This window comes from Pseudorca crassidens, chromosome 19 (genome assembly GCF_039906515.1).
Source record: "Pseudorca crassidens isolate mPseCra1 chromosome 19, mPseCra1.hap1, whole genome shotgun sequence".
NCBI lineage: Eukaryota > Metazoa > Chordata > Mammalia > Artiodactyla > Delphinidae > Pseudorca > Pseudorca crassidens.
The window spans coordinates 52243811-52258320 of NC_090314.1; the positions used below are offsets into that span (position 1 = coordinate 52243811).

General features: G+C 44.1%; 1 protein-coding gene across 8 annotated transcripts in view; it reads left to right on the plus strand.

Moving 5' to 3' along the window:
• The window catches only part of CCDC57 (coiled-coil domain containing 57), a 106316-nt gene that overhangs the window by 63055 nt on the left and 28751 nt on the right, over window positions 1–14510 (plus strand). For 7 of the 8 annotated variants that reach the window (XM_067715082.1, XM_067715081.1, XM_067715085.1 and 4 more), the window contains 3 exons: window positions 9105–9205; window positions 13515–13634; window positions 14067–14283. In XM_067715082.1, the coding sequence (XP_067571183.1) occupies window positions 9105–9205; window positions 13515–13634; window positions 14067–14283 (438 nt within the window). Of the gene's footprint in view, window positions 1–9104; window positions 9206–13514; window positions 13635–14066; window positions 14284–14510 lie in introns of those variants that run through there. The other variant, XM_067715087.1, reaches the window with a different exon arrangement.

A 14510-nucleotide genomic window follows, 5' to 3' on the forward strand; every position in this document is an offset into this window, starting at 1 on the left:
TGCTCTGCTTTAATTTAACCTGCTCTGGAATCAGTATGTTTTTTAAATCTTAAGACTTGTGGTTGGTTGGTTTTGTGTTTTTTTTTTCCAATTCTTTAAAATTCTCAGCCATTTTTTTTTTTAATAAATTTATTTATTTTTGGCTGCGTTGGGTCTTCGTTGCTGCGTGCGGGCTTTCTCTAGTTGTGGTGAGTGGCGGCTACTCTTCGTTGTGGTGCGCGGGCTTCTCATCGCAGTGGCTTCTCTGTTGCAGAGCACGGGCTCTAGGCCCACGGGCTTCAGTAGTTGTGGCACGGGGGCTCAGTAGTTGTGACTGGTGGGCTCTAGAGTGCAGGCTCAGTAGTTGTGGCACACGGCTTAGTTGTTCCGCGGCATGTGGGATCATCCCAGACCAGGGCTCGAACCCGTGTCCCCTGCATTGGCAGGTGGATTCTTAACCACTGAGCCACCAGGGAAGTCCCCATTGTTTCTTTCTTTTTTTTTTTTTTTAACATCTTTATTGGAGTATAATTGCTTTACTGTGGTGTATTAGTTTCTGCTGTATAACAAAGTGAATCAGCTATACATTTACATACATGCCCATATCTCCTCCCTCTTGTGTCTCCCTCCCACCCTCCCTATCCCACCCCTCTAGGTGGTCACAAAGCACCGAGCTGATCTCCCTGTGCTATGCGGCTGCTTCCCACTAGCTATCTGTTTTACATTTGGTAGTGTATATATGTCAGTGCCACTCTCTCACTTCGTCCCAGCTTACCCTTCCCCCTCCCCATGTCCTCAAGTCCATTCTCTACGTCTGCATCTTTATTCCTGTCCTGCCCCTAGGTTCTTCAGAACCATTTTATTTTTTAGATTCCATATATATGTGTTAGCATACGGTATTTTTTTTGCTCTTTCTGACTTACTTCACTCTGTATGACAGTCTCTAGGTCCATCCACCTCACTACAAATAACTCAATTTTGTTTCTTTTTATGGCTGAGTAATATTCCATTGTATATATCTGCCACATCTTCTTTATCCATTCACCCATTGTTTCTTTAAATACCACTTCTTCCTATTTCTTTCTAATCTCTTCTGGAGCATGTTAGATGTGTTTATTTACATTGTGTGTGTGTGTGTGTGTGTGTGTGTGTGTGTGTGTGTGTGTTTTAAAATTTCTCTGCTACCTTCCAGGGGGTTTCCTCAAAGGTGACTGCTTGGAGCCAATGGGTAGATTCCTGTGTCTTTACCAGAAGTTTCCATTTCATCTTTATTCATTCTTTTCCTTGGGATAATTTTATTGTTCTTTCCCTGATTTCTTAAACATTTACTTCATTCTTTTTTGTTTAGTAATTGCATTTTTTATATATATAAATTTATTTATTTTTAGCCGCATTGGGTCTTCATTGCTGTGTGCGGTCTTTCTCTAGTTGCGACGAGCAGGGGCTACTCTTCGTTGTGGTGTGCAGGCTTCTCATTGCAGTGGCTTCTCTTGTTGCGGAGCACGGGCTCTAGGTGTGTGGGCTTCAGTAGTTGTGGCACGCAGGCTCAGTGGTTGTGGCTCATGGGCTCTAGAGCGCAGGCTCAGTAGTTGTGGCTCACGGCTTAGTTGCTCCGCAGCATGTGGGATCTTCTCGGACCAGGGCTCGAACCCGTGTCCCCTGCATTGGCAGGCGGATTCTCAACCACTGTACCATCAAGCAAGCCCAGTAATTGCATTTTTTAAGGTGTGAATTACCCATCTGAGTATGGCTTTGGCCATGTCCCAGGGGTTTTGAGGGATCATATTATCAGGGTGATTAGTTGCCAGATGTTCTGCCCCTATGGGCTCAGGTTATCTATTTCACTCAAGTTAGGTTAGGATTGTTCACCTAAAACACAAAAATGGCCAGTTATTTTTCCAGCAAAATGGGAACAGCAAAGAATTGCCATTTAGGACTGCAGCTACGGTGAACCACGTGGAAGTCCAGTAAAACGAGAGGAAACGGGTTTTCTCACGGGTGAGATAGGAGTACCACACGAACTACTGTAGGGGATAATGAGGCCATAAGCCTCAAAGTCTTCTATTATGGACTTTATACCTTGAAGGGCTTTTTTACTTGAGGAGAGGTTTTGAGGGATCTATTTGAATCTCGATGGGAGGTACACTGTGGATTTTGCCAATACCAATTGGAGAGTTTGCCCATAAGGAGAGTGGTAGCTGATTCAATAGGGACAAATGATTAGTGTTTCCGGAATCAGTTCCAGAACCGTTGGAGACAGAGCAAATAAAAGATGTCAAAGGATCATTTAATTCACCTGGTGGCTATTTTGATGGCGACTGTCAAATTTTAGAACTGTTTCCCCCTTTTGGGAGAAAGAAGTTCAGGCATGATACTTTTCCAAGAAGTCTCAGCCTATTAAATGAATAGGGACGGAGGAGCTAAGGAGAAGAGGGTGTGTATCTCTTAAAGGGTCTAAGCAAAAGGGAATAGGTTCAGAAACAGGACCCTGTTGAGGTGCATTAGAGATCCCCCAGTATTTGGACCAGTTTAGTATTTTGAGGCAGGGGCTCCTTTCTAGCAGTGGGGCTGAGCACTGAGAGTGTGGTCTGGTGTCTGTAAGGACAGAGAGAGATTCGTTCCCAATCTGGAGAGTGGCTTCTCCAAGCTGATTCAAGGAGAGGACTGGGAGAGCCTCTGTCCTTCCTTGGAGCCCCTCATTGGGAGTTAAGAGGATATTGGAAAGGCTGGTTAGAGGGCTGAAGATGCCAGAAACACTTAAACTTGTAACAGTCTTTCCAGTGTCCTCGCTCTTTACAGTAATAGCAGAAACTAGAAGGTTTTGGGTTTCGTTAAGGGGCCTTCATTTTCGGGAGTTGAAGATTAAGAATTTAGTGGTCTTTCTTTCTTTTTTTTTTTTTTTTGCAGTACGTGGGCCTCTCACTGTTGTGGCCTCTCCCGTTGCGGAGCACAGGCTCCGGCCGCGCAGGCTTAGCGGCCATGGCTCATGGGTCCAGCCGCTCCGCGGCATGTGGGAACTTCCCGGACCGGGGCATGAACCCGTGTCCCCTGCATCGGCAGGCGGACTCTCAACCACTGCGCCACCAGGGGAGCCCTAGTGGTCTCTTTTAGGTGATTCATCTAGGATTCGAGTGAACTAATTTGCCAAGTTAACTAAGTCTAGAGTGGACGTAATTTCCCATTCCACCCTTGTTCTTTTAAAAGAGAAAGATCCTGGTTCAGCCCATTCATAAGTATGGAGATAAGGGGTATCTGAGTGGTTTGAACATCTGAAGGAAGACCAGAATTTTCTTTAAAAACAATGTGAAGTCAATTATAATAGTTATGAACAGGTTCATCAGATTTTTGTGTGAAAACCTAAATTTTATTCCCATCAACAGGCTTAGGAAAGACGACTGTAATTGCTGGTGGAGGTTTTCAGCACGTTCTGACCTCTTGCCAGAAGCTAGGGGTTTGTTTTTCTAAATCCCCTCCAGGGTGTTTCCATCGGGCTAATTTCATCCAGTGTTTGGCTTGCCCCTCAAAAAGCATGTAAACTAACTGATATAAATCTGAGAAACCAGACTGGTAGGTTTGAATAACTATGCTAAATTCTCCAGCAAACCTACGGGGGGCCCTCAGTTACTTTAGGAAAGTCTTTAACTGCGTCTGGCAATTCACCCTTCCTCAAGGGAACATAAGTAATCTGGGGTCTCTTTGGACCCTCAGAATATTTCACTTTAAAGGGCAGGTTCTGATAGGTTCAGAGGGTGGCAGAGCCTGAGACAAAGAAGCAGGGGTGGGAGGATGAACAAGATGACACCAGGGACAAAGGAGTTGGGGGAGCTGAGCGTGAGACTTCAGAGCCATTTTGTCTTTCTTTAATTGTTTGCCTCAGTTAATGTAATTATTGTATTTGCAGGGAAGCAATTTTAAATTCCTGATAATGTTTGGAAGCCTCAAAATAGCAACCAAAAGAGGCACCCGGTTTAATTTTGATGATTTCAGAGCTATGGCTAATATAGTTTTAAGAAAGGTAAGTTTGGGGAGCCTGAAATTTCCCCATAGAAATGTGCAGGAGGAGGGGCTGTGGTTTTTAAACATAAAATCAGACAGGGTCCTTGAATGTGGGGTGCCCTCAAGACATTTAGATAACTGGGATCCCATTTTCGAGAGTTTTTTTTTTTTTTTCTCTAAAGCAAAGAGGTAATTCTTAAACAGCCTGCAGGCCAAATAGCATCACAGTTCCAGTAGGGACAGCCTGATCCCAACGGAATCAGGCCAGAGGCTGAATGGCACAGTTCCAAATAGGAACAGCCCAGTTCCAAAAGGAATTGGACCAAATGCCAGCACAGTTCCAATAGGGACAGCCTGATTTCAAGTCCGGCTGAAGTGCCAAGTGAGTACTCACGGACAAAACAAGGCCTTAACAAAAAAGGATGAAGCCTTTGAACAGATCCCAGATAAAGCCTAGAGAGCTTCCAAATGCAAAAAGAGTGGAGCTCAGATCCAGGAGAAAAGCTTACCCTCAAACTCCAGGGGTGACTAGAAAAACAGTGAGCTCAGTGGGCTCTGTTGGTACCACACCTGTTTGCTCACCAGCCTTGGGGTTGTCAGGGGTCTGCTCTGGATCTCGGTTGGACCTCCATGTAATGTTAACCTAAAACAGTTATTTTTATCAGCAAAACGAGTTTATTAAGGAGCAGCAAAGAATTGCAGTTCAGAACATACAACTATGGTGAACCACATGCAAGTCGGGTAAAGCAAAAGAGAGGAAACTCTTTTATAGAGGAGAAGGGGACATTGTGGGGAGCCGTTATAAACAGTCCATTGGAGGAAAATGGGGGTTCAAAGTGTAGTGGTTTTTCATTGGCTGAGCTGTAATGATCTCTCATTGGTTGGGCTGCTGCCAGGCAAGGAGAATGTCTTCCTCCCACAGGCAGCAGTAAAGCAGTGTCACTTCCGTATGGAGATGCAAGGTAGTCTCTTCTGTTAGGATCTGTATTGATGTGAGTGGGACGTGCATAAGGGCTCCCCTTCTGGCCTCCCACTCCATCTTAGTGAGATTCCCTTGGTTAATTTTCACAAGAGAGAGTTTCAAAATTCCTTTAGTGGGCTTCCCTGGTGGTGCAGTGTTTATAAGGATCCAACTGCCAATGCAGGGGACGTGGGTTCGAGCCCTGGTCCAGGAAGATCCCACATGCCGCGGAGCAACTAAGCCCACGAGCCACAACTACTGAAGCCTGTTCACCTAGAGCCGTGCTCTGCAACAAGAGAAGCCACCGCAATGAGAAGCCTGCGCACCACAACAAAGAGTAGCCCCCACTTGCCGCAACTGGGGAAAGCCCGCGTGCAGCAACGAGGACCCAACTCAGCCAAAAATAAATAAATAAATTTATTTAAAAAAGAATTCCTTCAGTTATTTTTAAGCATGAGTTGAAGTCTACTTTTGATTCTGTTCTATTAAGCAGCCTTATTAAATATATTTTTTTCTTATTGGAAAAAAATTACAGTTTTATTAAAGGTGCTAAAGAAGACCTAGATAAACAGAGATACAGTATGTCCACTGATACAGACAGTTTACTTTTTTGATGACGTCAGTTCTCAAACTGATCAAAATCCCAGCATATTTTTTTCAAGGAGCTGGACAAACTGGATTTTATGTTCACATGGATGAACAAATGAGCAAAATACCGAAGACTATCCTGCTGGTCTTGGGGGGTCTCCGAGGAGGTGGGAGGCAGCTGCAGCTCACTGTGGGGACAAGGACACTGGTGGCGGAGGTACCAGGGAACACCCACTGGCGTGAGCTCTCCTGGAGACCACCACCCTGGCACGAAGACCCAGCCCCACCCAACAGCCTGTAGGCTCCAGTGCTGGGATGCCTCAGCTTAAATACAATTATTAACATTCTGTCTAAACTTCTTTATACTCGTCAACTTGAAAAGCCAAGAACCACGATCTTTGTGTTAAAATCTTGCACTGCTCTTGTATTTCTGTCCATTTCTCCTCCTCACCATTGTGTTGTATCAATTTTCATGCCATGTTACTTAGAGCAGAAGTGTTCATGACAGTTAATAGCTCATCATGGTTCATATTATTCAGTGTCCTTTCTGATGTTTAATAACATTTAATAATATTTCTTTAACCAGGTTTTAAAAAGTAATTTTCAGAAAGAAGTAAAATATGGCTCTCAAACAGATATGAAAATGATCCCGAAAAAAAAAAAAAAAAGATCCCGTGTTTAGAATTCTCTTCTGTTTACTAAACAGTGAGGAAATCAGTCACATGTTATAAGCAATTCCAAGGAAAAATCAAAAGGGCACAAATTTATTTGGAGTAAAGGAATTGAATTGCAAATGGGGCAGAACTGGTTTCTCTAAAGGGGGGAGGGGGAGCCCATGAAAACTCCAAGGGACGAGGTGTAGTTTGCGTGTCTGTCAACTTCCAGAGTTGTAAAGTAGCTCAGGCACAATGAGAGGCAAGAACCTGACAGCTCCTCAGGGTGCGCAGTAGGCTATGCAGTTTCCATTGGAACACAGTTTTTTCCCTGCAGTTTCTTTTTTAAAAAATTAATTTATTTACTTTTGGCTGCCTTGGGTCTTCGTTGCTGCGTGTGGTCTTTCTCTAGTTGCGGCGAGCAGGGGCTACTCTTCGTTGCAGTGCACAGGCTTCTCACTGCGGTGGCTTCTCTTGATACAGAGCACGGGCTCTAGGTGCACAGGCTTCAGTAGTTGTGGCATGCGGGCTCAGTAGTTGTGGCTTGTGGGCTCTCGAGCGCAGGCTCAGGAGTTGTGGCGTTCAGGCTTAGGTGCTCCGCGGCATGTGGGATCTTCCCGGCCCAGGGCTCGAACCCGTGTCCCCTGTTTTGGCAGGCAGATTCTTAACCACTGTGCCACCAGAGAAGTCCCTCCCTACAGTTTCTCAGCTTTTGATAAAAAAATAATCTCGGGGAATTCCCTGGCGGTCCAATGGTTAGGACTCTGCGCTTTCACTGCTGAGGGCTTATGTTCAATTCCTGGTTGGGGAACTAAGATCCCACAAGTCGCACAGCGTGGCCAAAAGAAAAAGAAAAATAATCTCAAAGACTATTCTTGATCACAAAACAAGTCTGGTATCATTTGGCCTGATCGTTTCCATAGGCGCAGCAGGAGTGTTAATTCACGGTGTTAGACTTCTTGAGTTTGCTTTGCTGGAACTTTCCATCACGATTTCAGATTGGACTGTTGAAAGCTTGTTTGTTGTCCTGAGTCCAGGAAGCCAAGAACTCTCCATGTTTCACCTGCTTGGTGATTTTGAGAAAATTCCTTTTTTCTTGAGGTTTCCAAAATATTCTGAGGTTCCTGGACCTGCCAGGAGATGACCTTCCTTAACCCTCTGTGAGCCTGTCACCTGCCAGTTATCCTGGGAGGGAGGGCTTTGTGAGCATTGCTCCATGAAGTCAACCACAGATCCTTACAGGCAATGGGTCCTGATAATTAAATGAGTATCATTCTCAACTCTGGCTGCCCAGGCAGGGCCTTGGCTGCATAATCCACATTTCCAGTCAAATTCTGGTAAAAACAAGGACAGATTCTCTTTGAGCCTATGCAAATTACTATATTGTCAGGCAAGTAAGAATAGTCAACAGGAGTTTCTGAGTTCTGGAGGACTCGGGCAGGGAGAACAAGATACCACTTAGAAATGTTTCATTTCAGTTTACAAAACCAGAGACCACTAAATGTATGTGGACTACAGACAGCTTAAGGGGAAAAAGAAAGAGTTCCTTGCATATCTAGAAAGGAGAACATTAAAATCACATCTATAGTGTTCCCAACAACAGCTGCCTCGTCCCTCATTGGTTCCTTCAGTCCTAGGTGGTTAATCCTTGTTCCTCTCAGTCTTGGTTCTGAGGTCTCAATGGTCCATCTGCTTCTTGACTAGGGTTCTGGAAATCCTGAGTCAGTCCACTGGGATGGCCTCACGGTGGTCTAAGCAATTCCTGTAAGCACAGTCTTTTCCCACTGTGCTGACCTGACTGTAAAGCTTTCTCTCCTTTTTCTTCTTTCTTTCTTTCATTTTTTTCCCATTAAAGTAAACAAACTCTTTGTAGATGTTCACTGAAGAAAAAATGCACAACCTAAAAGTTGAGAATTATGTTTTATTCAAGAACGTTACTGAGGACTGTAGTCTGGGAAGGTAGCCTGTCAGATGGATCTGAGAGACTGTTCCAAAGAGGTCAGGGAGGAGAAAGAACATGTAGGAGTTTTTGCTGAAACAATATATATGTAGTGAGACATCAAAAGATTACTGCTAATCACAAAAAGCAGGCATCTCGAGGATTTTAGTGCCTTTCTACCTATGGGAAGATGCAAGACCTTGGGCCCATTGAAATCATTCCTTTGATATGCATCTTAACTATGTAGGGACAGTGTCCTGTTTTTCTCCATCCCAAATCCCCTCAGGGTGCACAGTTGGGGTGGCTGCAGAGGCTGATAGCTTGGTGGCAGGCAACATTCTTTGTTTATTGAAATGGCAGGCAACATTTTTTTTGTCCATGGAGATGTCAAAGACTTAACATGGCCATGGTTAACTTACTAATAATTTTCAAAAGTGAAAGATCTGATGAGAGTTCATAACAAGAATAGTGCAACTGAGAAGTTACAGTTGGTTGTTTCTGTGTCATGCAGAACAAAGTTAGTCCCCCACCCCCCCCACCCCCCCCACCCCCCCCCCCCGGCAAAAAAAAGTTTTAGATAAAGTTAATCTAAGATGTTTATGCCTATTTTCAAAGAAGACTGCTGAAGCATTGATTACAAGAATAATCCTCAAGTGTATATACTTAAACTTTTGCTTCTTATTTTTCTCTGCTGCGGAGAGGGTATGTCTTTGGGTCTCTTAATGGATGGCTCATGACTGCCACTTTGAGAAGCTGCATAAGGGGTATGTGCTGCTGTGGAAGGCTTCTGTGTGTTCTGAAGTCTGCTGAAATGCTGGTGTGTGTTGTATAAGTCACAGGTGTCCACCCCCCAAGTTCTCTTGAAAGAGAAGTGACTTTGGTTTTGAAGAGGTACTTACTGTTCTTCTTGAGTATTTGAATTCACCACGAGAGAAACCCAAGTGACGTGCACACAGAGGACAAACCATTTCCCTCATCTCGTTTATAGGGAAGCTGCCTCATCACCCCCTTCCTACCCCTGAGGCCCAGGGTTCAGGTGAGGCACCTGATGCACGCTTGCGACCGTTGCAACCCCGTCTCACAACTCAGGTAACACTCCTTTACGTAAGAAACTTATTTCTAATAACTTTTTACTGATTGCTTAAATACTTCATTTCATAACAGAAACTTCAAAATACAGTAAACACAATTTAAAAAGTTTCCAACTTTTAGCATTTCAACATAGTTGCCAGTAACATATCAGTGTGTTTCCTGCTATTTTTCAAAATTACAAAGTATAATATATATATATATGTTTTATTATATAGCTTTACCTACCTAGGTATTATTTTCTAAATCTTTACCAACATAATAGTTTAAAAAATGCATCTTTTAAAAATGTCTTATATTTGGAGCAATTTTAAATTTTTTAATCTATTTATCAGCCATTTATATTTCTTCTTTTGTGGGTTATTTATGCAAGTTTTTAGCTAATTTTTCTACTTGTGTGTTTGTATTTTTCTTGTTAGTTTGTAGGGGTTCTTTATGTGTTAAGGAAATTGTTCCTTCTCTGTTACACATGTTTCTCAAACTTGTCATTTGCCTTTTAATTTTTCTTTTTTTAAAAAATCCACAGATAACTTTTTTTTCATCTAATGAACCCTGTCAGTCTACTTTAAAGGTTTATTTCACTGTTTTCTGGCTTAGAGGTTTCTTTCTATATTTTGAGTTTAGGTAAATATTCACCTGTTTCTCTAGTTGTTCTATTTTACTAATTGTCATAGTACCCTGTAAGTAATTATCCTCCTTTTTCTCACTGATTTTGAATTGACATTTTTATCATGTACTGAAAATCTATACTCTTGCTTATGTTTGTGTTTAATTTTTTATTTTGAAATAACTTCAAATTTACACAAAGTTGCAAGAATAGCACATATACCCTTCACTTAGATTAACCAATTGTTAACTTTTTGCTACATTTGCTTTATCATTCTTTCTCTTCCCTCCCTCTGCTTCCTCCACATTTTAGAGAAATAGGTAGATCTAAGTTGCAGACATCGAGCCCCTGGATGCCAGAATACAAGGACACTCCCTGACATATAGCTGCAGTAAAATATAAATTATCAAAATCAGGAAACATAACATTAATGCAGTCCTAGAATTTAATACATATTCTGTGTTCAGATTTTGCCAGTCACCTCTTTTCAGCCATCCTCCTCCACCAAGCAGGCCGTCCAGGACCTGTGTGGCATGCAGCTCACGCGTGTATGTGCACATGTCTCCTTCAGCCTGGACGACTGCTCAGCCCTTCTTTGTCTTTCACAACATTGGCATTTTTGAGAAGTTAGGCCAGTGCTTGGTAGGTGATGGGCCTGATGCTGCAGCATTGTTAGGTTCGGGTTCTGCATTTACTTTCTGTACAGTTCCAGTGAATTATCTGCTCCTGAGCAGGTGCTCTCCGGCTCTGAATCCCGTAGCTTCGTAATGTTTTAATAAGTTACAAATACATATAACAGCTTGCCCTTGTTTCTGTTCCTTTACAGAATTTTCTTGGTTGTTCTTTCCATTTATTCTCTGTTGGGTGGATATTGTTATTTATGTATTTATTTTTATTTTAAGTATTTTTAGACTTCTAAGATAAAAAGACTAATATAATGAAACCTATGTGTACACCATCCAACTTAATAAGCAAAATGTTGTAAGTTAAAACCCCTTTGAGTGTTCTGCCCCCAATATCCATGGTCCCTTCAGACTTTCCCGAGCCTGGTGTTTCTCTCTCTCAGCAGATATTTAAAGAATCTGTGTAAATCACACCGAGCTGTGTGTACATCGTTCTGTACACATGCTCTCATTCAGCACTGTGTTTCTGATGTACACCGTTGGCCCTTGAACATCATGGGGGTTAGGGGCACGGACCCCCCTCCAGTGGTCGAAAATCCACGTTTAACTTTACAGTCGTCCCTGTGTATCGGTGGTTCTGCATCCGTGGATTCAGCCAGCTATGGATCATGTAGTCCTGTACTGCATATTTATTGAAAAAACTCTGCATATGAGGGGACCTGCCCAGTTCAAACACATGTTGTTCAAGGGTCAACTGTGTATATGTTGGTACATGTAGCTTTAGTTCAGGAATTGGTAAACCTTTTCTGTAAAGGACCAAATAGTGAATATTCCGGCCTGTAAGGGCCAGAGTCTCTGTTGCAACTTCTCAACTCTGCGTTTGTCCTGAATGCCAGCACAGGAGATATGTAAACAGGCGGGCATGGATGTGCTCCAGTAAAAGTTTATGGACCTTGTAACTTTAATTTCATAATTTTCATGTCATGAAATATTTTTCTTCTTTTTTGATTTTTTTCAACTATTTAAAAATGTAAAAACTATTTTTGGCTCATAGGCTGTACCAAAAAATGTGGTGGGCAGGATTTGGTCTACAAGTTGTGCTTTGCCGACCCCAGGTCTAGACACAAGTTGGTGTATTTTCTTTCTATTTTGTGAATACACGAGCATTTACTTATCCATTCTTCTATTGATGGGCATTTAGGTCAGTTACCATTTCTTTGGTGTGAACATTGTTACAGATGTCCTCATGTGCAGAAGTTTCTCGGGCATGGACCTAGGATCAGAATTGCTGTGTTCTAGGCTGTGTACATTTTATCTTCCTTAGATACTGTTGAATGACACTGTCAAGTTGTTATACTGGCCTATACCTTCAGACAATGCATGAAGATCCTTTATAGTGTGTCACATATAGGTATTTCAGAGGTCAACAAAATATAGTCACCTGTTTTTGTTGCTATCAAAAATTTTTTAATAAATAGGCTTCGTTTTTCAGAGCAGTTTCAGATTCACAGCAAAATTGAGCAGAAAGTATAGAGAGTTCCCGTGTACCTCCTGCCCCGACACGCGCACAGCCTCCCGTGTCATCAGCAACCCCCAACAAAGCGGTTAATTTGTTAGAATCAATGAGCCTGCCCTGACACGTCATCAGCACAGTCCACAGTTTACATCAGGGGTCACTCTTGGCACACTTTCTACGGGTTTGGACTAGTGTATAATGGCACATGCTCATTATTATAGCATCACACAGAGTAGTTTCATGGCCCTAAAACTCCTCTGTGCTCCACTATTCATCACCCGTAACCCCTGGCAACCACTGATCTTGTTCCTGTGTTCATGGTTTTGCCTTTTCCAGGATGTCACAGAGTTGGAATCAAACAACAAGTAGCCTTCTCAGATGGGCGTCCTTCCCTTAGCAACATGCGTGTAAGGTTCCTCCATGTCTCTTCCTGGCTTGAGAGCTCATCTTTTTATTGATGAATAATTGTCTAATAGCTGTACCAGTCTGTTTCTCTTCAACATCCCTTTAAACTTACACTTTCCTACTGTTGCTGGTCATTTGGAACAGAGTTGACTTTTGTAAAATGATTTTGTAGCTATTAACTCTTCTGAACTGATTGATGCCAACACATGTGTCAGTATTTCTCTTTGCTTTTGTGTGTTGATGGACGTAGCATCTGGGGTAAGGACCGGGCTGCTTCCTTTTCTGGCCTCACACCATTCATCTTTTCTCACCCCACTGTCCTGGGCAGGACCCCACACAGCGTGGAGGAAAACTGGGTGGCTGACACCCACACGTTTGTCCTGGTTTACAGAGAATGCTTTTCCCATTTTTTATCTTCAGGTAGTATGTTTGCTGTAGGCTTTAGTATTATGTTGAACCATACAAAATTGCCATTTTATGGGTCAAAAGTGGTCAGATACCAGCAATTTCATATAATTTGACCTAATACAGACTCTCCATCAGTTTAGATAAGTTTGTTTGTTTGTTTGTGGCTTGTGGGATCTGAAAGTTTAACTGAAAGTTAAAACGAAAATGTATGAGTGCATTACTTGGCTGAAAATCCAGAACTTAATTAAACTTGAGCAGGAGAAGCGGCAGCAGCAGGTGGCCCTCCGTGCAGGGCTCTGCACATTCCCGGGCTTCGGTTCTCCTCGGTGCCCCCTCCTGACTGCTTTTCCACAGGCTTCCCCTCAGAGGGAAGATGTGAGTGTTTAGGCTGCAGGGGGCCAGCTGTGCACTGAAGATGTGTCACAAACAAGAGCTGCAGGGCCCCTTGTGTGCCTGGAGGGGCCCAGGGTGCCCTCCCTGGGCACCACAGGAAGGTTGTGTGACTTTCCGGTCTTGGTTGCCCTCGAGGGCGGGGAGGTACTTCGATTGCCATGATGAGGCCTGTTAAATTCGTCCTGGCCGGTGAACCCAAGCAGGTTCCCCACTTTGGCTTGTCACAGAGCCGAGTAAGTCCCTCATATCAGAAATTTGGGGAGAGCGTTCCTCCCTAATCTTGAGGGAAAACTCAGTAAGGTACCCCATCAATGACCCACGAACACTGAATTTCTTTTATTTAAATTTCCACGACAGGACTCTAAGAATGCCAAGAAAGAATGTTTCCCTGAACGCTCAGGAGAGAGCCAAGCCCGCTTGGCACAGACAGTCTGCAGAAGGGATGCTGAGCCAGGCTGCACAGCGGGGCCAGGGCTGGTACGCAGGATCCACCAGGGCCACGTCTTCATGCCACATCCCGACCCAGGAAGCACCTGGAACTGGAGTGCTTGGTGTCAGAGAGGGTGGCCGTTGCCCAGAGTGACAGGGCTTCACCTCAGGGCATTGGCCCTGGTCCCCAATCCCACCTCCCTCGCCTCCCTCGGGATTGTGTTTCATGTTTTTTTTTTTTAGCTGCACCGCGCAGCTTGTGGAATCTTAGTTCCCCGACCAGGGATTGAACCCGATTGAACCCGGGCCCTCGGCAGTGAAAGCACAGAGTCCTAACCACTGGTTCGCCAGGGAATCCCCCATGTTTCATGTTTAAATGTCCAGAGCCCCTCCTCGGGCCACGTCCACTGTCTTATCACCCCAGGAGGGCAGGGAGAGAGGGTGGCTTTCAAGGATAATTCTCTTTTCTCTCTTTCACAGAGGCAACACAGAATCTCCACAGTGACTTGCAGATCAGCTCCTCAGAAAGAAAACCAGTCCCCAAAGCCACGCCTGGCTCAAGAATTCCAGGAGGAAAATGGCCACCACACCCAAAGGTCCTCATCACTTGCCAGCAGTTCCCTCCAGGACACATGGAAGTTACTGGACCTGGGATCCAGCCCTTCTGGCCTCACCTCCCAGGACGACTCGCCTCCAGGTAGGTGAAGACGTACATCCCCAGGCCGTTGCCCCATTGGTCTGGGTGCTGGCCATGAGGACAGCTGTGGTGGCCACTCGCAGGCTGACACACAGAGTGAGCACGGCGTTCTTCCTGCTGTGGTTAGGGAATCTGTAAATTCTGCAGTCCTGTCCTCTGATTTGGTGCCTGACCGTCCCCCAGGGACAGAGGGTGTCTCCCAGCCCCGCGTCCAGCTGACCATGTCA